The sequence below is a fragment of the Crocodylus siamensis genome, chromosome 1, assembly GCF_052110815.1.
Source record: "Crocodylus siamensis isolate JL-2025a chromosome 1, ASM5211081v1, whole genome shotgun sequence".
Classification (NCBI taxonomy): Eukaryota; Metazoa; Chordata; order Crocodylia; family Crocodylidae; genus Crocodylus; species Crocodylus siamensis.
Genome location: NC_143395.1, coordinates 181,799,315 through 181,820,472, shown reverse-complemented (window position 1 = coordinate 181,820,472; position 21,158 = coordinate 181,799,315). Strand labels below are relative to the sequence as shown.

Sequence of the window (21,158 nt, the reverse complement as noted above, 5' to 3'; positions counted from 1 at the left end):
GAGCTTTCTGCTTGAAGGGAATCTAAGAAATGACAGTACCAAATGCAACGGAGAAAGAAGCAATGGCCTAGTTAGCAACAGATACAATGGGGATGAACAAGCAATGCCTTTATTTTCTTCACTGGCTGAATCATCAGGAGAGGTATTAGAAGTACTAGGCACTTCTGGGAGCTGCTGTGTCCAGGTGCATGAAGGTTCAAACATTCAGTTCTACTAGGAGTGCTTCCCAATACATTTGGCAATAAGATCACTGATGTGATTCTCCACATCCCCAAGCATAAAAACAAAAATAATCATGGCACTGGCCTCAAAATCATGAAACTGGTTAAAAGGGATATTTTTTTCTTCTTCAAATGATATATCTGATGTCCCTTTTGGTTGCCTTCTTGTTTCCAGACCTTTAAGATACTCAAGCTGCTCATGCAGCTCTTTACTTTAGCAGCTCAAGTTTTAAGAAAAGCAGCCAATTTAAGGAGACATAAAATAAAACTGGGAAAGACGATAACACTGTTTTCCTCAGCTTGCTGCTGCAGACCAACCATTGAGATGGTATTTGCCCAACCCACAAAACATGAACAGCCCTTCAGAGCTTTTTAGCCTGTCAGGCTGTGGTTATTTTTTTCTCACCCTCTGAGCTGGAAAGCCCTTGCTGGTGGTCTGGTACATGAGATGGTATTGATTCTTCTTCCCTCTTTCCAGACATTTTTACAGGCATGCAGGCACCAAAAAAGAGAAACCTGGATGCCTGCGCAAGACCTGGAAACGAGGAGCAGCAGTCTGCTCACCTTCCTCCAATACTGGCTACTTCATAAACCACCACCAATGCATGGAGTTGCCACATATCAGAAGCAGGAAGCAGAACAGACAGGCATGGAGGAATGGGAGAAGAGGAACAGACAGAAAACATCTGCAGGGAAGCAAGGAAAGCTAGGGGTGTGGACAAACATTTTAGCTTTACCTATTAAAAAGAGCTCTTGATTCCAGAAGCTGCTTGACAGCCCACAGCTGTAACTGTAACTAACATTTGTATGATCTTATAGCGATACAAGTTAGCTAAATTGCCCTACATTTGACTCTGGTTGAAAGAGGTCAAGTTAGAACAATTTTGCCATGTTTGTATCACTACAGAATCATGCAGATGTGTCCCTCTGATGTGGCAGCTGTGATGATCCAGGAAATATATGAGAGACATGGATTTTTGCTGGTGAGCTGAGGAAGGATGCACTGGATTCAACAGCACATCTAAGTCTAGCCAAACCTTGCAGTTGGTCCAATAAAAAATATCACCCACAAAAATTACCCTACCAGAGCAATATAATTGTTGCTTGTCTAAACCCTAGGATCAGTGTAGGGAGAAGCATGTACAGGACAGACAAATGGAACAGAATAGATTCTTTTTAAGAGGAAGAGCAAAATGGGACAATTGATGTTTCCCCCCAGTAAAGTTGCATTACATTAGGGAGAGTTATAAAAACAAAAACACTTTCCTCATATTACCTTTCCATGTAAGCAACTGTCTGTCTTAGCTGCCACAGGGATGTTATATAAATGACAAACAGGATATTGATTGTCAAGGGAGTTGGTACATAAGATGATATCTCTATTAAGATGTGATCCACAGTTTGAAAAGTTTGAGAGCCCCTGCTTTTGAGGCTATGAAGTTAAGTTAGGCAAGAGATTTGATTTTTTGAAATGTTTTCACTATACTTGTACTTTTATTTTGAGAAGGTAAATGGAATTGCCACTGTGCACCTGCCAAACCATTTGTTTAAATGTTTAAGGAAGGAAATTTGATAAACATCAGATGGAAATAGGTCAAAAACCTCCAAAGACTCTTTTACATCATAGTATCCTATGGTGCTCCATCTGTAATACTGGAAACTCACACAACTGCCATACAAATCCAGTCTGCACTACATCTGCCGGATGATATACACCCTTATAAGACACTCCTAGTCATTCTGACAGCAAAATCCCATCTCTTTATAACCAGAACCTGAAGCATATAGTAACTTTTTTTGTATTTTTGTAAAACATAACGAAAAATCAATTAGAAAAAAATCAGTAACCAAATAACAACCAAGAAAAATTCAAACTAAATATATTGGTTAGTGTGTCTGAAGATGATAAATAGGTGTCCAAGTTCATACAACTTTTCAATTAAGACATATACGAGATTCTGTAATAGCTTCCTCTGAGTGAGTAATGTGTTTAACATATATAACAGAGTCCATAAAAGGGAATAAGATGACATATGTACATTTTAGCTTTAAAGTGTCACTAAAGGCAGAAAAACCCCTGCAGAATGGCTCACAGCCTTAATCTATTAAAATATGACTGTCATATAAGAGATAAATTCCTTTTGTTTGGGTCAATTTAACTAAAAAAGTAGTAGCTCACCTAAGTATGTTAGTGAATCCACAAGCAAATAAAGTCCTTAAAATTTTGGGTTCATATTGCATCCTTGTTTCATGATTTATTTAACCTATTCATCTTCATACTTAATAACAGCACCTGACTGGATTGTCTGTCTACTTATAAATCTCCTTCCTTTTGAAGGTGAACTAGACTCAAAGTTTATATTATCATGATATGTGTATGTTGTTAATAAGGTAATTTAATCACAAACCAACATATGGCAACTAACTTTTCTTCCCATCACTATCATTTCAAGGCATAGGTATAATATTTTCTATATTACAGCAAACATTATTTACTATTGAAATACTGAAGTACTATTTGTTTCAAATGGTATGATGCTGTTAAACCTTCTCTATCTCCAATCAGCATATACCACCAATCTAACATTCATTGTGGACTGGAACTCACAACCACAATGCATTTTACAAAAAAAATGACTATATACTTTAATCCTTTCAACTGCACCTGTGACACCAAGTATTACAGACTTTTTAAAACCTGCTCTCCTGAAAAAAAAAATAATTGTGGAGCATCAGTAACCAGATAGTATTCTCAAATTTCAGTGATCTAGTCAATGGAGCTTTCCCCCATGCACTGTGCTCTGTTTCATGCAGTACATGGCTTTAGCTGGCCAAATCTTTTTTTTCCCACTGAATCAGTAGAACAGTGAAGATCTTACTTTTTTTTTTTTTTTTTTTTAGCAGTGGCATATCAATGAGGCACAGATGTGTATTCCAACTCTGCATGGATGAGCACACTGTTCAATAGTGCTGGCTCACACGGTATCAGGGCAAGTTATCACTTCCCATGAAGGCACTCTTATCACCAGGGCCCAGAGAGGTGGCTGCAAATCGCAGCCTTTTTATTTTCAAGGCAGTTTTGCTGAACATTCAGGCTTCAAAGATTCACACTTCCAAAACTCTATAAGAGTTTGTGAACGCTCAATTTGCCAAAACTGTTTACAGTGTAATTGGGCACCGTACCTGTGTCCATGAGATAGCGAAGGCGCTTCTCCACCAGCGCGGCACGGGTGTCAATTTGCTTTTGCTCATTCTCTAGTGCTGCCAATTCTCCTACAACATACTGACTGGTGTCTTTGAACCCTTTCTGTTAGAGAGAACAAACAAGAAGAAAAAACATCACTTGTAAGTTGCATTTTTCCTTTCCACAAACACTTAGTAAGGCACTTACCTAAACAACCAAATAGCATGCTCTCGACCAAAAAGCTAACACTTGCATTTCATAAATTTCACAATTTTTCCAGATGCCATTATTTGTTTTTAAAAAAAATTGATTCCTTACAGAACATTTTACATCTAAATGTTGCGTTTTCAGGTTTAAACAATCAAGCTTTTTGAAATTCTGCATAATTTATCTCTAAGCAGTTAACACTTTTATAACACAAAATATAATGAAAGCTGGAGCATTATTCCAAATAAGGGACTATTAGAGATGCCAGTTCTATTACCACCAGTTTTTATTTTTATTTTATTTTAAACTTAAGGGGATGTGTTTTAGGTCTCTTCATAACAATTAAAATGTGGGCTCCTGAGGTTAAAACACAAAAACCAAAAAGCTTCCTCTCTTGTTCAGCTCCTCTGGGTCAATTTTAATGGTGACACTCACCAGATTGGCTGTAATGCCTCTTCAGGTTTCTCTACTGCAGGCTATAGCTCTGTTAAACAATGATCTGTAAAAGTACTGCTAATTAATGAAGCTGTGATTCTTATCCTGAGAGGTGGTGACAGAATCCACTGCAGAGTCTCTCAGGTGCAGTGGGACTATAGCCTAGATCCACCCCTCCTCCCTGGTTTGGTTAATCCCCTAGTCCAATGAAGCCTCTGTATGTAGATTTTACAAATCACATATACATTTTTTATGCCAGAAAAGTTAAAGAGCACTAGAAAATCAAGTTTATCCTCTCTCTCCGTAACTTAGTACCGTCTTGAAGGACTGCATATGCCAGACTTCACAAATATACCAACATTTCCATGAACACACTCACTCAACAATTCTGTTTTACAGAATGGCTGCTTCCCCTCACTAGGGTTAGAGAATAGATGATTAAGTGCCTCAAAGTTATTTTCATATGACTACATATGTTTTACTGCCTCTGGAGCATTCTTTTGGTTTATGTGTTTCTCTGAGGTAGCAGAGGACATAAACAGTGCCAAAATGTTGTAACTGAGCTGCTGTTTTTGCTTAAGAAGTTAGAGGGGAAAATACTACTATTCGAGGAAAAACATCTCTGCATTTGCTTCAATCATCAGGAAATCTATACAAGCTTTCTTCAGAAAGTTTTCATTTTGAGAAGGCTGAGCTTGATCTCAGGTTCCAACTTTTCCTTGGCTGAAACCTACCTAAGACCACTGTCCTTTGGGAACAGGGGAAAAAAAAGCAAGCTCTATACTTGCATTTGTATTTTCTCCTCAGTGGCTAACTTGTTGCTGCATGTGAGTTCATAGCTACTTTGAAAATATTTTACATATCACTGAAAGTGCCAATTCAGCTTGCATCAGACAATCAGGATAATAATGATTGCAAAAAAAATAAGACTCATTCAAAGGGAAGATTGGTAGATGGCATATGTCCCACAATAATAACCAGTACACTACTTTCAGGACTGGGGCATCTGCTAACTCAGTCACATTGCTACCAGCACTTTGTTTTGCTCTCTCTGCTTACAAACATATCAGCAGAAATCAACAGTTCTAAAGAAAATCTTTTTTTTTTCAAACCCCGTCTCACAGGTTAAAAAAAGTATTGAGATACAGCCTCTAAATGGAGTACATAAAGGAAATAATAAATCTGGAGGAGCTAAGGTGATGTACGATACATGAAATGTATTTCCTTTCATCAGCTACAATTAATTGAAAATAGTACGCAAACTTCAGTAATGTCAGCATGCATAATTGTTCACAATGTTATTAGAAGATGAAAAGAAATGCTGTGTCAGGATGTAATATCCCAAGAGTTCATGTGTATCATCTGCATATATAATGTGAACTCACTGTGCCAGACCGTTTCAGCTTTGCTAAAGTACAACTACACTAAAAAATAGCTGGGTGGTTGCTAAAAAGTTGGATTGTTTAGCGCAAGTATGACAGCCTTACAAAATCTCTAGTCATTGCTTTGTTGCTTCATTAAAAACAATGGACGTATTTAGATAAACTGTGGAGAACAACAATTGACCACCATCAAAGACTTATGTTATGCTCCTAGACAAAAAATTCAGGTTAAAACTTGTTCTTCCTGCTTCTGTCCCGCAGCTGTCCATCAAAAGCAGCTTTCTCCCTGCGGTCTATCAAATATTTCCCTCACAAATCAATTTTACACATGATCAGCCCATACCCCTACTGAGCTGAACCTCCCCGTTAATTAAGTGAAGAAATTACCATATATATTATATTAATGCAAACATCATTCAGCTAGTAATTCACGGCTGATCTGGATAATGGAAAGGTTGAACACCCATTAACCCAAGCCAACAAAATGGGTTGGCTGAGAAATTCTAGCAGGTCTCATGTGACTCTTCCCTCTAACTGCAGCTCTGCGGTATCTGCTATTGTAATAATTAAAATCCTCCCGGTAGATCAATACTGGAATCTCTTTATGGGAAGTGCCCTGATGGAAATGTCTCAAGGAAGCTGGGGCTGTGGAACTCTGAAAAATTCATTTTTTTTATCTGACAATTATCACCACACTGCAGACTAATTCAACAGCGCACCCCTCTCACTCTGCTTTGAATGCACTGGAGATTGACATCTAAAAAAACCTAACATCTCATTTTAACAAATAAAGGCACTATTTCCACATACAGTTTGGAATTATCAGCAATCATGAAACCAGACAAAAAATTAATATACATTAAGCACTTCATCTTCTGATGGCTTCCTCTGAGTTTCAGTTATCGCAGCCTTCTCCTCATTTCCTCTCTTTGTATCTTCCTGTATTGATCTCTGCCTTTTCATCTCTTGAAAAAAGGGGAAATACATGTAAAATTATTATAAAGCTTGATATTTGTGTATTGAAATGTGGACTTACATTATCAGGTTTTTAATATATTTATTGTTAAATATTATTAAATCATAAGATGGGAAAACATGTTTTATATTTTCTCCTACCTGGTCTGTTCTCAACATATTGACTGAAAGACTGAAGCTGAGTTTTTCTGACTGTAGAGTCCTTGCTAAACACAACAGGATTTCTAAAACGTTCTGTTGCTTTTTGTAATCGCTCAGCACGATGTTCTTCTGTTCCATTCTGCTAGAAAAACAAGACACACAACAGATTCTTTTGTTTACAAATGTGAAGTCACAAATTGGAAAGGTATGTTTCAATGAGGTAACATAATGCAGGTTTTGAAGACAGAATTTCACAATTCAGATTGCAGTTTATATGGGATAAAAGTATCAGCTGCTGAAAAAAGGAGAAGAGTAATGACCTTTTTTTTGGTGGTGATTAACTGTTTGTCTTTTTGGCTTCTTTTTGCTGGTGTCTGTGTTACTAAACGGTAAGTTTGGTTAATTATGACCAATATCTCTTGTTGAGGTAGATTTTAAATAAAAGACCACTCTTTTCCAACTTTGATTTGTCAAGCATTGTATATATTATAGTGCCAAGCTACAGTGTGTATATCCCTGAACATGATCGGTATCGTTTTAAAAGCATGTTGCCTTTAGTCTTTTCTCCCTCACTATTCTACCCAGGAAAGAATTCTATCATTTTGTATAGTCCCACAGACTTGTATGACAAGAAGAACTAGTTTCTAATTTTATGCCCATTGAGATAAACCACTAATGCTGGATGAAGGCTAAAAGGTAGGATTATAATACTACCCCACTGAACTGCATTTCATCAGCTATAACTTTCCAAAGCCAGATTTGTAAGTAAGCCCTTTACAGCTAAGGAAACTACAATTATCTTTTCCAGAGCTTCCTATGTTAATACTGGTAACAAATTCAAATGGTTCTATCAACATGAAATATCCCAGAAGACTGAACCACTGCAGTGTGTGGAAACTGCAGATACCGAGGTGCTGTGTACCAAACAAATATTTCATTTTATACCTAATCTTTTATTATTTTTATTAAGTGTTTTGAAAGTAAATAGGGAAAGGCTAAGATGCATGACTAATAGCTAAGCCTGCTGAATGCTGAAACTGGTTATCAAAAGCTACCAAGACTTTGCCCTTCCCCTGCATTGAGACAATCAGTAATGAGGGAGTTCTCCAATGGCCTATTCTCTAGCCTCAAGGAGGCCTGGGATACAGAATCCTCCAGGGAAGGTAACAGTTTATCCTTTTCCACAAACACAGAATGCCTCATTTATAAACGTGTAAACTGCATTTTATTAAAAAACAAATCCAACTCAATGCTGAAAGCTCTAAGAGAACAGATGGACACCATATATTCCTTATAAGACCATTTTAAAAATCTTTGTTGAAAAGACACACACAAAGACAAACTGTCAAGTCGCACCTTTTGCTGGAGTAACTTAAAAAATCAATTAATACAGAAAAGCTCTATAGAGAGAAATACCGTTTCCATCAGGTTAGCTGATAGCAAATTGGCCTAATGGAGCTGCCTGCATGTCATTTATTGAACTAAGCTTAAAAAAAAGTATACTTTTCAGCTGTAGGAACTGGGTTATCATTCTGGTTTTAAATAAGTGGTGGCTTCCTGTTGTAAGCACAATAGCCATCTGACTGTCTAAGCTCAAGTCTTTACCAAAATAAACAAACACGGCTAATTTTTTAGACCTGGCAACATGCTAAAATATCAGTGCGATTAGCCAGTAAATCCCATTTTAAGAAACCTTTTTATGACTAGGGACTTCTGCCACTTTACAAATGTATTCCTCTAAGCCCACTAATTCAGTTAGCCTTTTCAATCCATTGTATTATTCTTGGGCCAGCTTCATTTTGCATTAAATCCACTGCAGAAAGCTAAATTGAACGCAAAAATCAGACTTGATCCAGGCTTCCTTTTGTTCAAAGATAGAGACCGAAAGTCCTCTGCTGCTGCCACACACTTTCATCACCAATTTATAGGAACCGACAGTGTAAGGGAAAAGCAATGAAAGTCATTGTTTTGGGACTTCAAAGCATCTCTGTATCTGGGGAAGGAAATCCTTTCAGTCAGCAGTGCTGTCCCTATAGTCTCCAGGTGGGTGAAAAGTTATACAGAACTGGAAGTGCCCCAAAGCCATACAGATATTAATGACACACATGGGCCAATTTTATTTGGTTATAATAACTTAAGGGGCCTAATTAAGAAAATGGAATGGAAAACTGACTCATAGGCACTTTAGGTTAAAACTGTATACAGTATAGAGTGGCAAAACATACTCATTACATGAGAAACATGCATCAGATAGACTTCTCTTAAAATTAATTTTCCTCAGTTATGACCCAGCCTCTGGAATCCACAGGCATGTATTTGTTGTTGCAAGGTAATCTGGTTTTCTTTTGCCTGGGACAAAGCTGGAAAGGGAAGAAAAGATACTTTGCTCCAATTCTGCTCTAATTGAAGCCAGTGACAGTTTTGCTATTTGCTTCTGCAGGAACGGGACTCTCTGAGTCTTCTTTTCAGATTTAAAAGATAGATTGAATGGCAAAAATTCTGAGACAGTTCCTATAGATCTTACTATTAAGCCAGCCAATTGCAAGTATCACATGATTAAAAAAAATCCTCACATAAACAGAGAATGTGCTGATGAACGCACCGAAAAAACTCCAGTGCCTTACAAACTGTGCAGTTGTACTGCCCAGCAGATTCCACATACTTCTTCTTGTGCAGGGTTTGATAAGAAATCATTTTCCTCATCATGAAGTACAAAACAGAAATCAGAACGCAGGTATCGAGACAAAAGCATTAATCAAAACTTACCTTAATGTCTTTCTCTGAGCTATCAGTTACAGCTTTCTGAGCAGCACTGGAGAGTGAATTTGCCACCTGTGGCTGAGCTTCTAGGAGCTTCTTCAGTTTCAAATCCACCAACTTACTGTTTTGTTCTGCTAAATATGCAAATACCACATACAACAGAGTGAGATGCATTTAAATGCAGAGTCACTACAATAGCGTACCATTTTAAGAGTAGATCACATTCATATTGCTATCATTTTAAACTAAAAAGGGAAAACCAAGAAGAAAATGATTTAAGTACATATTGAACAAGACATGTACAATATGTTACATGCATAGACATTTCCTACCTCTTCCCAAAAATATATATTAAAAAAGCTAGCACTTAGTTAAATGCCACCAAATAAAGAGTTGTACTATGTTTTAAGGTAGTTAATGAGAAACAATTTACTTTGAAATGGAGTGTTAAAAATTCATTGGCTATTTAGTTTCTCATAACAAGTTTACCAAAAAATGTTGATTTAATACGAGATTTCTTAGCACAACACAGCCTTGTAACTACAGTACTACATAGGTAGTAGGGCTGTGTGAAATGTTGGTCCCTGATTCAATTTGGCGGAGATCTAGCCCAATTCGGTGACCTAATCTCCAAATCCGAATCGAATCAGAGGACCCTTTAATCTCTCCAAATCAAATTGGAGAGATTCAGAAAAATTTGGACATAAGCACAGCTTTAAATGTTTTTTCTACACACCTCTAGGTAACAGGCAGCTTGTGAACACTGCGATGCTGGGGTGGATGTAGCATCCCACAGGAGTGTTGGGGGCTCCCCAGCACGCTCGGCACCAGATGCAGAAGTGGACCAGAAACACTTCCAGTTCACTTCTAGGTCTGCCAGGGAGCGTGCTCCCCCCGCTTCCTCCTGGCTTGGGCAGATGTGGGGGCCAGTGAGCTTTCCAGCGGAGATGGAACTGGATCGGAAGTACATGGTCCGCCAAGCACGTGGAGGGCCCCCCCACACTCCTGTGGGATGCTCCATCCGCCCCAGCATCACAGCGTTTACAAGCCGAGCTGGTACCTTGAGGTATGTAGAAAAAACATTTAAAGCTGTGAATATATCCGAATCACTGATTCTCCGGATCAGCATTGAATTTTCAGATTTGGACTCAGCCGAATAGAATCAGGGACAGTGATCTGAATCAACAAATTGAATCACTGTCCCTGATTTGGGCCAAATCCAAATTGAATAGGGCCTGCTTCGCACACTCCTAATAGGTAGTTGTCTAGTAATGAGGTATGGATGAGTTATGAAATATAGGGCACATCTACACGAGACACATTAATGTGCATTATCTTATTTTAATGTGCATTACAGGAACATGTCTACACAGGTGCATCCTTAACGCACACTAAAAATGGCAAAATTTGATACCTGCAAAAATGTTGCAAATGCAGGTATCAAATTTAGGCACAATTATCATATTTTCGCGCATATAGCCCACACCCATGTATAACCCACACCCATGTATAACCTGCAGAAAATTGTATTTTTGTAAAATAGTCCATGTATTCCCCGCACCCATGTATTCCCCACACCCCAAGACATGGCCGCAAGCGCGGGCTCTGCTGGGCTTGAGGGCTCTGCAGGGAAGGGGAGGGATGAGGAGCTGCGAGCCCTGCTCCCGGCCGCCGCTGCCAGCCACACTCTCACTGCCCACCTGCAGCCTCCTCCCAAGACATAGTCTCAAGTGCGGACTCTGTTGGGCATGGCTGCTGGAGCCAGAGCCCGCAGCCGGGGATGGGCTTTGCTGTTCTAAAGACTCTGCATAGCCCGCACCTTTGTATAGCCCGCACCCATCTGTCAAGTTTGTAAAAACGTGTATAGCCCGCGGACTATATGCACGAAAATACAGTAGTTAAAATGCATTAACACACGAGTAGACGCGACCTGGCAGTAACTTTAGTGCTGGGTCTGCACAGCCACTAGGGACACATGGCAGAGCTGCAGGGACTTGGCACTAACTTTAAGTGCCAACTCCCTGTCAAAAATTGCTTAATGTGCATTCAATTCAGTTGCACTTAAATGCATACTTAAATTCACGTGCCCACAGTGGAGTAAGCAATAGAATAAAACTTTACTATTCCACAAAAGGGCTTGATCCAATACCCAGATGTTCAGACTTCAACAGGCTTCGAATCAGAGGCCATATATATACAATACTACAGAATTTCACTTCCTGTTAATGATTATTAGACTCTGTGTACTATATAGATTTTTTTGGATTTGAGAGGTAGTCATATACATACATAAACACATACAGACGTATTACATATGTATACATAACAGATATATAAAGATGTATAAAACAGGATGTATTACAGCTCTGTGAGGTAAAACTGGGGGAGGACAGGAGTGGCACTATCTGAGCAGGAGTCATTGGGTGTATTATGTAAGCACAGTGGTGCTTGGGATGAGCATGCTAAAGAATAGCAGTTTCTACACATATTCAACTGATGCAGCATGCACTTCTTTCACTGCAGTCCACTGTGCAATGTGAAAGAAAATGGAGCTATGCCCATGACTCAACTATGTTCCTTCCCAGACTTGGAGCACAGTTGACAGTGTTGACTAAAATACTCATGGTGTGCTTACAACCAAATTAAGTCTGTGTGCAACAGTACCATCTTGGGATAACTTCTACCTAAGACAGCAGGAATATGTGTAACTAGGAAGTTATGCACCCTGGGTAGTGGTGATGGTTGGAGTAGTGATGGTGGCTAGGCTGGTGACAGTGGCTGCCATTCCTGTGCTTACAGAGGCATCCATGGCTGGCACCCCAGCTGCCCACCCCTAGTTATGCTTATGAAGGATAGCTCTTCCCTCCTCTGGCCCACTCATGCAGGTTGTCCATAATTCACATGCATGCACATATGCACATAAACTCCATGCAATAATCAGAATACAGCTCACATTTTATAAAGCACACAGTAGCGCATGGCAGCAGCATTAGTTAAAAAACACTGATGCAATATTTAAAATCAACAATGTCAAATTTTTTTCAAAATAAATGTTTTTAAAAGTTTCCTTTTTCCTCCTCTGTGGATTGTGCTTAACATTCTACAGGAAGAAATGGGATTCAGCAGGTGACAAATTCATTAATTCAGTCAGTCATGATTCCAAACAACAAATTCAGTTACACATTTGCCTTTAGATACTTAAAAAGACTTGGGGCAGCTGGTGTAAATTGTCAGATTTCCACAGAAGCCAATGTGCAATTGATTTGTATAATGGCATGGTAATATTCTGTGTATTATTTGCCATCCCATTTCTTCTTTGTTTTAACATTTTGAGCGTTTTTTTTAAATGACTGTTGCATATATTCTGCTTCTCAATGATGCCCTGACCTGCAACTAGTGCATTTTTCCATGGTAAGCACAAAGATAAATATTCATTTCCTTCTTTCCTATTTCTCCCAAGTATAAACCAGCATTTACTGGAAAATCTGTTGACAGGTTTCTATTAAATATCAGCTTAGCCCAAACACTGGAAACATTAGATATATCTTCTACATAGAAAATATCAAATTGGAAAAGATTATGATTCAAGCATATTAAGGTTGAAAATTAGCCTGCTATGAATCCCACACTGAAGTTGTTACTAATTGTTGCTTCATCTGAAAATAGCAGATTCACCCCACCCAAGAAATGACCAGGTTACATGTGCAACTGACTGTAAACAACACAGTGTGTGACTGTATATGTAAACTGAAGCTAATATGTACATTAAGTTTAATGCACACTGGGTTACATCCAGCCACTATGGGGAGAATTCAAGTCAGAAGATGCCATGTGAAGGAGGCTTAGGGCATGTCCTTGGACAGCCCTGTTCCTGGCACTGCTCTGCATGGGCTCCATTATCTTAAGCTAAAATGATGGCTACAAAGGGCAAAATAAACAGCTCAGAAACGCACCATATTGTAGGGTGCCATATTACTAATTGTGCCCCCTTTCTTTACTCCATTAGTAGCAGACAGGGTGTGCAGATTACAAGCCTCTGCCAGTGCTCTATGCCACTGCAGAATCATCTTTGTACTGAGAAGTTTTTCAGTCCATGCCTGTGCATGGTGCAGGATTTCCAAATATTTCTAGAGAGTTGGGGGTTATCCTCATAAGAAATCATTACTACTTGGCCAGCTTGTGGAGTTCTAGAATAATACAGATGAAAACTGGTATTAAAAATTGTTATGTGAACTTTGTAAAGCATCTCAAGCTAAGAATATCCTGGTTTACACTTCATGCACTCACAAACAGAGGGAACTCAGTGGGAATAAGTACAGCAGAATTTGGTCTCTTGCTATATAGGATGAATGATACAGAGTTTTAAAAATATTATATACATAAAGGAACAGTGATCAATAGAACAAATGAATAGTAATCCCAGATCACTGAGCACCTGGGACCAGATTTCTCATGCAATCCTTTCACACTTTTTAACATACAAACCTCCCTAGTTTTGCTGATTGTGGAATCAATGCCATGTCATTTCTCTGAGTTCTGCTAGAGAAACAGAACCCTTTCTTAAGCTTTCCATCTCAGGCAAATGGGAACAGACACTGACATTTACCACTCTGCAATATTCCTTTTGTTGCTGATTTTAAAATTTGAACCAACAGTAAACAGCAGCCCAAATGATTCCCAGAAGTGAAGCTGCTTAAGGGTTAAAAGGTCTGAAATTACAAAGTTTGGCTAATGTTACAAAAGAGAGACATACATTGATACAGATGATGAAGAGTTAGTCATGCAAAATATACAAAACACCATTATTTTAATTACCAGAAGAATCAAGGTCATTTTCTAGGTTAGTAAGTTCATCACCACCTTCTGTAACAGAGCATTCAGGAACTTCCTCATTAGTATCTATTTCAATATTATCATCCTCATCCTCATCTGTAGGAACATGTAGTATTAAGGTTAGTACCTGCTTTATACATGCACCACACCAGTAAAACATTAGGGTTTTAGTGGCACTTAAGTGCAGCTTGAACACAAAACGCAGTCACGTCCTCAGCCCCTAATGAAGTTTCAGTTTTTTCACAACATTTAGATTTTTAAACTGATGTAATTCAGAACACAGAGACAGTTGGCCAAAGCAGAGGTGATAGGTGCACAATCATGGCAGAATTTAGCCTCAGGGAAAATATTCAACTTCACAGATCTGACCAACATTGAAAAACACATGAGGTTTTCCTTTCAAACCTCTGCATTTTAACAGGCTGTCTGTGAATCACCTCCCTCCTACAACAATTCTTGGATGATATAAAATACATTATTTGTCATAACCATGTACACATCTAGAAAACTGTATTGCTCTGTCACAGCACCAGTTTGAATAGTGAGGATTGCTTGCAAGGTATGGAGACTTTTAATAAATAAAATAGTCTTCACTGTACTTTGCACTTCTTTAGGACTTTCCACTGAGCATGTCAAAGCAGCTTACAACCATGACCTATGCATTAACCCTGTAACAACCCTTTGAAGTAGGTGAATATTATCATTCATGTTTTGCATGTTGGCTAAACCAAAGCATAGGAAGGCAGCGTAACTTGAGGAAGATCAAGTGAGAAGTGCTACTGTGGAGAATAGAATCTAGGAATCCTCACTTTCTTGATGCTACTAAGAGATAATATATAAGCATACTTTACAAAACAGTACGCTTGTTAAAGCTAGTTAACACCTTCAAAATGCTTAGTCACATTTTATTTAATTCTTTCTAGTTTCTATCATTTCAAGGAAAGACTTTTACTGATCATATACTGTTATGTGAGAAAATGATCAAGGGCTGGTAAGAGAACAGGACGGGGAGAAATGGAGCAGTGGAATAAATATTATTTAAAATATGGGAATTTGGATTGGTACGTTTTGATAATAAGAAGCAGGACCTAACCCATAGCACCCAAAACCTTGCCTCTGAGTACCCAAAGATTGGGAAGTTTGGGTTTGGATCTGTGCCATAAGTCTGATCCAGCTCTGGAGGGGACTTTCTGAATTTTGGGGAAATTTGACCCTCAGTAGTGGTAACAGTTTACTTACCGCTTTTTCTAATGTGATACAGTAAACTTAACAATAACATTATATGTAATATAATTATAAAAGTACATAATTTGTGGTTATTGTGGTTATCAGTGAAAGCATACAATACAATGACATAGTCTATCAATTTAAACAAGAGTACAATCAAACATAATACAGGATGATACATAAAAATAAATAAAATGAAGTAATATGTCAGAATAAAAAATTAAAAACAGAGACCTCTACTGGATTTGGCACATTCTTTGTGCAAGTAGCGTAAACATACCTACACAATATAGGACACGCTGTAAGTTCTTAGCAAGGAGCCAATTATTTTTTTCATCATTAGCTCATTACTTAACATTTTCCACTACTGGAGATACCCATTCCCCTCATTTTGTGACAAGACTACAAATAGTGATTTAGGCTGCCTATCTCATTCTTCCCACAGGAAAATAACCTGTCCACGTATGGGGTCTGACAGCCCCTTCCCATGATGACTGCTGAACTCATTAGAATGAACCACAATCTCATAATAACCTCTTGTGTTTTGGTTTTGTACTTCACACGGATGGGTTTCTAGGCCAAAAGAGTTCTTTATTAATTTTAGAAAAGGGGAAGTCTGAAAACATCTCACTGCTTGCATATCTGTCTGTATGCTGGTGTCTTTAATTCTTAAATTGATAACTTGTTTTAAATATGGATATAACTTGTATGGGTATAACAAATAACTTGTTTTAAACTGTCAGCACATTTCCCAGGCATTTGTCTGGTGGAGAGTATAAATGTTATTTAGCCATCAAGATAAGGGTTTATTTGGAAGAGAAGAGTCTTCTAATATGACTTCTTAAGGCACCTGACAAGATACAAACTCTAATTTTTATCCAATCATTTAGAGTTCTTAATTGAGCTACAGTGTAGCTCTCATGAGTCCCCGCTGTCATGGAGTTTGGTAGAGATAAAAGCTACCTTAAAAAGTAAATAGATTTTTTTTTCTATTTGAGAATGAACTACAAAGTCAGCACTACACAGTTCCCCTCCATACAATAAAACAAACTCTACCTTAGCTCTACAGACCTTTAGTGCTACCAGTATCACCCTTCTATGATCTTATTGTAAAAGGCTCAAACTCCAACCGAGGCTTGTTTTGCTTTAATGTTTACATTTTCAACATGTTTATTCCATCTTAGATTTTTATTAAAGGTATTTAAATGAGGCATTTTATTGAGGTATTTAAATAAGGACACCACCTCTAATTTATTTTTCTGTAGAAATCTTGTTTCTTTCTTTTGTTTCCAAAAACCAGTACCTTGGATTTAGCAGTTTTGAGCATCTATACATGTGCTCGGCGGGCTGGGGGGAACACGGACATGGGAAGGGGAGCTGCTTCAATTAGAACGACTCAGAGAGCTATTCTAATTAAAGTGCCAAAAGCATTTCGTGTATCAGCATCCCCACACTTCAAAATGGCGGCAAAGGCACTTTATTTAAAGCTCATTGAACAAACTTTAAATAAAGCACCCCTACTGCCATTTTGAAGCATGGGGACACTGATACACAGGATGCAGAGGCTGGTTGGAGCGTGGTAATTACCACACACCAGCAGAATTGATTAACTGAGTCTGCTCTGACATGCTGTAATTACAGCGTTGATTTTCAAGGTATGCGAGATGCAGCATATTATTGAAAAGCATCTAACAACCTCTGCAGGCCTATCTGGGATTCTGACACTAACAGCACATCCTCTGCATAAAGCAAGAGAAGGACAGAATCCTTCAATATTGTGGGTGCGTGGCATTGATGCCCTGTTAGCATTTATGTTAGATTATTTAGGAATAGGTTAAAAAGTAGCAGAGCAAGAAGACTTCCTTGCTGTATATCTATCTTAGTTTAGAAACTACTGGAGAAGGCACCACCAATCCCATAACACACCCTAGATGTTGTATTTGAATAGTAAGCAGTGATTAACTGTGGGAGAGCTTTATGACTGATGTTACTGCCAGTTTATTCCATAATTTAGTTGCCCTATGCAGTCAAAAGCTCCCTTTAGATCTATGAAGGGTATGTATAAATTATTTTGTTTTTTCATATATTTTGATGCCAGGTAATACAGCACTAAGCATTGCCCTATACAAGAATAGCCTTCATTGAAACCAGACTGCTTTTCTCCCAGAACGCTTTTTTAGAGATCCATGTTTGTAGATAAGAGCGTAAGTGTCTCAAATATTTTGACTGGAATACGCATGAGACTAATGGGACAATATGCTGCAGGATAGGACCTCTCATGACTTTTTTTTAAAGATTGGGGCTATTTTATTTTCATTCCAATACTTAGGATACATGCCTTGTAAAATTATTATGTTAAACATTTTGACAAAATTGTAGACCACCAATCAATACATTTCTTGAAAATTTGTGGGGGGAAGAAAATGAAGGCGGAGGGAGGGAGGCTTTCCACAACTCAAGAAGGATATATGTATGATCTGGTGTGTTTCAGAGGCAAGGTAATGACTGCTTGCGATTTAACAGATAACGTTTCCTTCAGGAAACAGCCATCACTTCCCTCACAAGCTGAGAGTAAGTGACCCTAAATATGAATTTTGCAACTCAGGTTTGCTCTACCAGCAACAGAACTAGTGAAGATTTCCATGAACGTACCCAGACTACAATTCCTTATTTCTCCTACCTGTGCATCTGCAAAATCACTACAATTTCTACTCTTTAGTTCACCCTGTTTATTTTTACCAGTCCTTTTCCTTCTAACCCACCTGGGCTCATATTTTCTTTTTAGATCGGTGATTTTCAACCTGTGGTCTGCAGAACCCTGGGGGGTCTGCAGACTATGTCTAATTGGTCTGTGAAAAATTACTATGATCAATCAAAAATTTGTGATTACCCACGCTTACAATTTAAAGGGGTGTGCACCTCCATTTGAAATTTCCAAAGTGGTCTGCACCTCCATTAAAAATTTTTTAGGAATCCGCAAATGAAAAAAGGTTGAAAACCACTGCTTTAGATAATCAATACATTCAATAATGATGCGCTTAGTGGAGGTTTTCTGATAAAAAGTGTGGTTCCTGCAGTGATGGAGTGGAGCAAAGCATTCTGGAATACATTAGCATGTCTACCTGAGGCACTAAGCTATTTCAGTATTTTATCCAATGACTGTTTAATGCAAAATGCATAAATGGCCCTTGGACAAGGGCTCAGAACCTAAGTCTCTGCTCCCAGATGAATGCTCTAATTGGTAGGCTACACCCATGCTCCCCTTTCACTCCCTCTCTTCTGTTCCACTTTATGTGGATTTTTTTTTTTGCAGTGGCACAACTTCAACAAAAAGGTGCTATCAGCTCAGCGTAGTTTATAGAGCATATAGCCTGGCTCAGGAGTGAACAACATAGATCAATAGGAGGCATACAGCCTGCCTAATTCTTTATTAAACAACTTTATTAAATGAGAAAGGATTTGAAAAGAAAAGTGGGGAGTCCTCTGTCCTCAGTTCACGGCAATTGGTTAACCTGTACATGAGCCTCAGTGCACAATCTAGTCTCCTGCTTGCAAATATGCTTAGGACTTGTATCTCATCAGAGCAGATCCGACTAGTGGCAGCCCTCTTTTGGCGAGTGCCCCTTACAAGTGGCCCTCAACACAATTTCAGCTGTGTAGTTGTATAAGTGGTTAGGGTACTTTCTTGCAAGATGTATGATGTAGATTTTAATTCCCTCTGCTTGAAGAAGGTATTGAAGTTAGGTCTCCCACAACCTGGCTGAACAATTTAGCCACTGAGCTACTGTGTAAGGGGAAGCCCTCCCCTCACCTCACCCCACAACTACACACTCTCACCCCCACAAAGTGGCTGAAGCTTCTGTGTTCTGTATGGAGCTCAATACTGTAGATGTGTATAGGGATGCTATGAGAAAACCTATTAATCAGGACCCTCAGAAGACTCAGGCAGAGGAATATCTACTCTGAGGATCCTAATTAAGCTGATGCTTGAGACAGGGGCTGAATTGTTCAGCCTTGACAAGATGGCAGCTAATGTAGATATGGGCAGAACCAGAACTTTTTTGACCAGTAAAGTTCCCTGGGTGCCTACTCAGAAATGCCTGTGGGTCCAGAGCAGGGGTTTGAGGATTGCATATTTGGATTGAAGTGCCTAAATTTTACCAAAGTCCCATTTCAGCAAGCAAGACTGTTTACTTCATCCTCAGGTAAATAAGTGGATGAAAGGAGAGATGCTAAGTTATACCAGAAACAATATTATTGGTAATGACCTTAATGTGGCTGGAGTGATACAGTTTTATATAGTTCTTTACATATATACATTATACAGTTTCTGCCCCCATTTAAGGTTGGATATCTGGGTTTACGCTCTGGTCTCAAATTATTTTTGAGTCACCAGTGAGGCATGTGAATGAAACCAAAGGGAATGTCCAAAGCAGCAGGAAGTGCAGACAGACAATGAAAAGATGAGCTGAAAATGGACTGAGAACTAAAGAGATATTTGAAAGATTTTAGAAAGATTTTAAAGTGGCAGCAGCAATAGAATGTGCCACTGTCTTGAAGCAGGGGCGATTGATATATGTTGCTGTGCTTCCTCAAAGAGTGCCTCTTCTTTTTCTCATCAGTGCTTTCAAGATGAGTCTCAAGTCCCCTGTCATATCTCCTTTGAAATTCTGTAGCACGAAATACAAAGTATCCTATAATGCAACTTGGAAATTAAAGTGGCAGACTGCAAGGTATCTGAGTTGGAAAACAGTAAGGAGTGATTTTTAGAAAGGTACTGGGATGGCAGAGAACTAAAAAGGTTGTTGAGTGAAGTGGAAGAAGAAAACAGAGGGTGTATACTGGAGGAGGGAAGCCACATCCGTTTCCACATCCCCTGTCTCAAGCATCAGCTTAATTAGGATCCTCAAAGTAGATATTCCTCTGCCGGAGTCTTCTGAGTAAACATGCGCTAGACCTAGCCTGGTCTGTAATTTGAGGAGCTCCCTATCAAGTCAACAAGAATACCAGCATTCAGCAAGTCACTCATTCAGCAAACTATTCAGAGATTCAAAGAATCAAAAGTAGAAAGAAAAATAATTTATTTGATGGTATTTAGGGCTTGGGATACTACGTGAATGTTTGTATTGCCTTAAATGACCTGCTTTTTCTTTATAAGACATACATGCCAGATACTGTGTTTAAATCAAGGGCAGCTACTTCTGATACTAAAGGAGCAAAAATGTTGAATTCATGGGACATTTCCACTTCTAATCCTGGCACTTTATTACCTGCAAAGTTCCCTGATGACTTGACCCAATACAGTTTTGTTTCAAGTCAGTAAACTTCAGAGGAGAATGTGATTATCATGACACTGCTACTCTGAAAAGTTTACTTTAATAAAAGGCTAATATTGTTTAAATAATCCCGAAGGGCTTCAAATATTGCTCAAAACTAATGGCATGTTAAAAAAACCTTCTTCAGGTTTTGCAAGTTCCAAATTTTTCTCGTGTAATAATAATGGAAGTATGTTTGAATCAATTATACCTGATAAAAGTAACAATGGGATAAAGAGATAATAGTTTTCTTTTATGAAAAGAACAAATGAGTAGTGGGAAAAGTTTGAGGCACTTGGTGTAAAATGAGGGTGCATACTTAGTGGAATAAAAAAAGTAAAGATCTGTGGACATGATTCCTTTTAAAATACATGGAAGTGGACCCGAGAAACAGACTGCACCTTAATCAACTTTTGAACAGAGCAAGCACAAACAGCATTTAGGGAGTAATGCCATAGGGGGTGCATCCACACATGCA

General features: G+C 38.6%; 1 protein-coding gene across 10 annotated transcripts in view; it reads right to left on the bottom strand.

The window, feature by feature from the left end:
- Positions 1 to 21,158, bottom strand: part of EHBP1 (EH domain binding protein 1) — a 334,112-nt gene that overhangs the window by 36,540 nt on the left and 276,414 nt on the right. For 6 of the 10 annotated variants that reach the window (XM_090050445.1, XM_090050452.1, XM_090050433.1 and 3 more), the window contains 4 exons: positions 9,312 to 9,439; positions 6,546 to 6,687; positions 6,288 to 6,394; positions 3,405 to 3,528 (listed from right to left, as the gene is read on the bottom strand). In XM_090050445.1, the coding sequence (XP_089906571.1) occupies positions 3,405 to 3,528; positions 6,288 to 6,394; positions 6,546 to 6,687; positions 9,312 to 9,439 (501 nt within the window). The remainder of the gene's footprint in view (positions 1 to 3,404; positions 3,529 to 6,287; positions 6,395 to 6,545; positions 6,688 to 9,311; positions 9,440 to 21,158) is intronic. The other 4 variants (XM_090050449.1, XM_090050450.1, XM_090050446.1 and 1 more) reach the window with 3 other exon arrangements.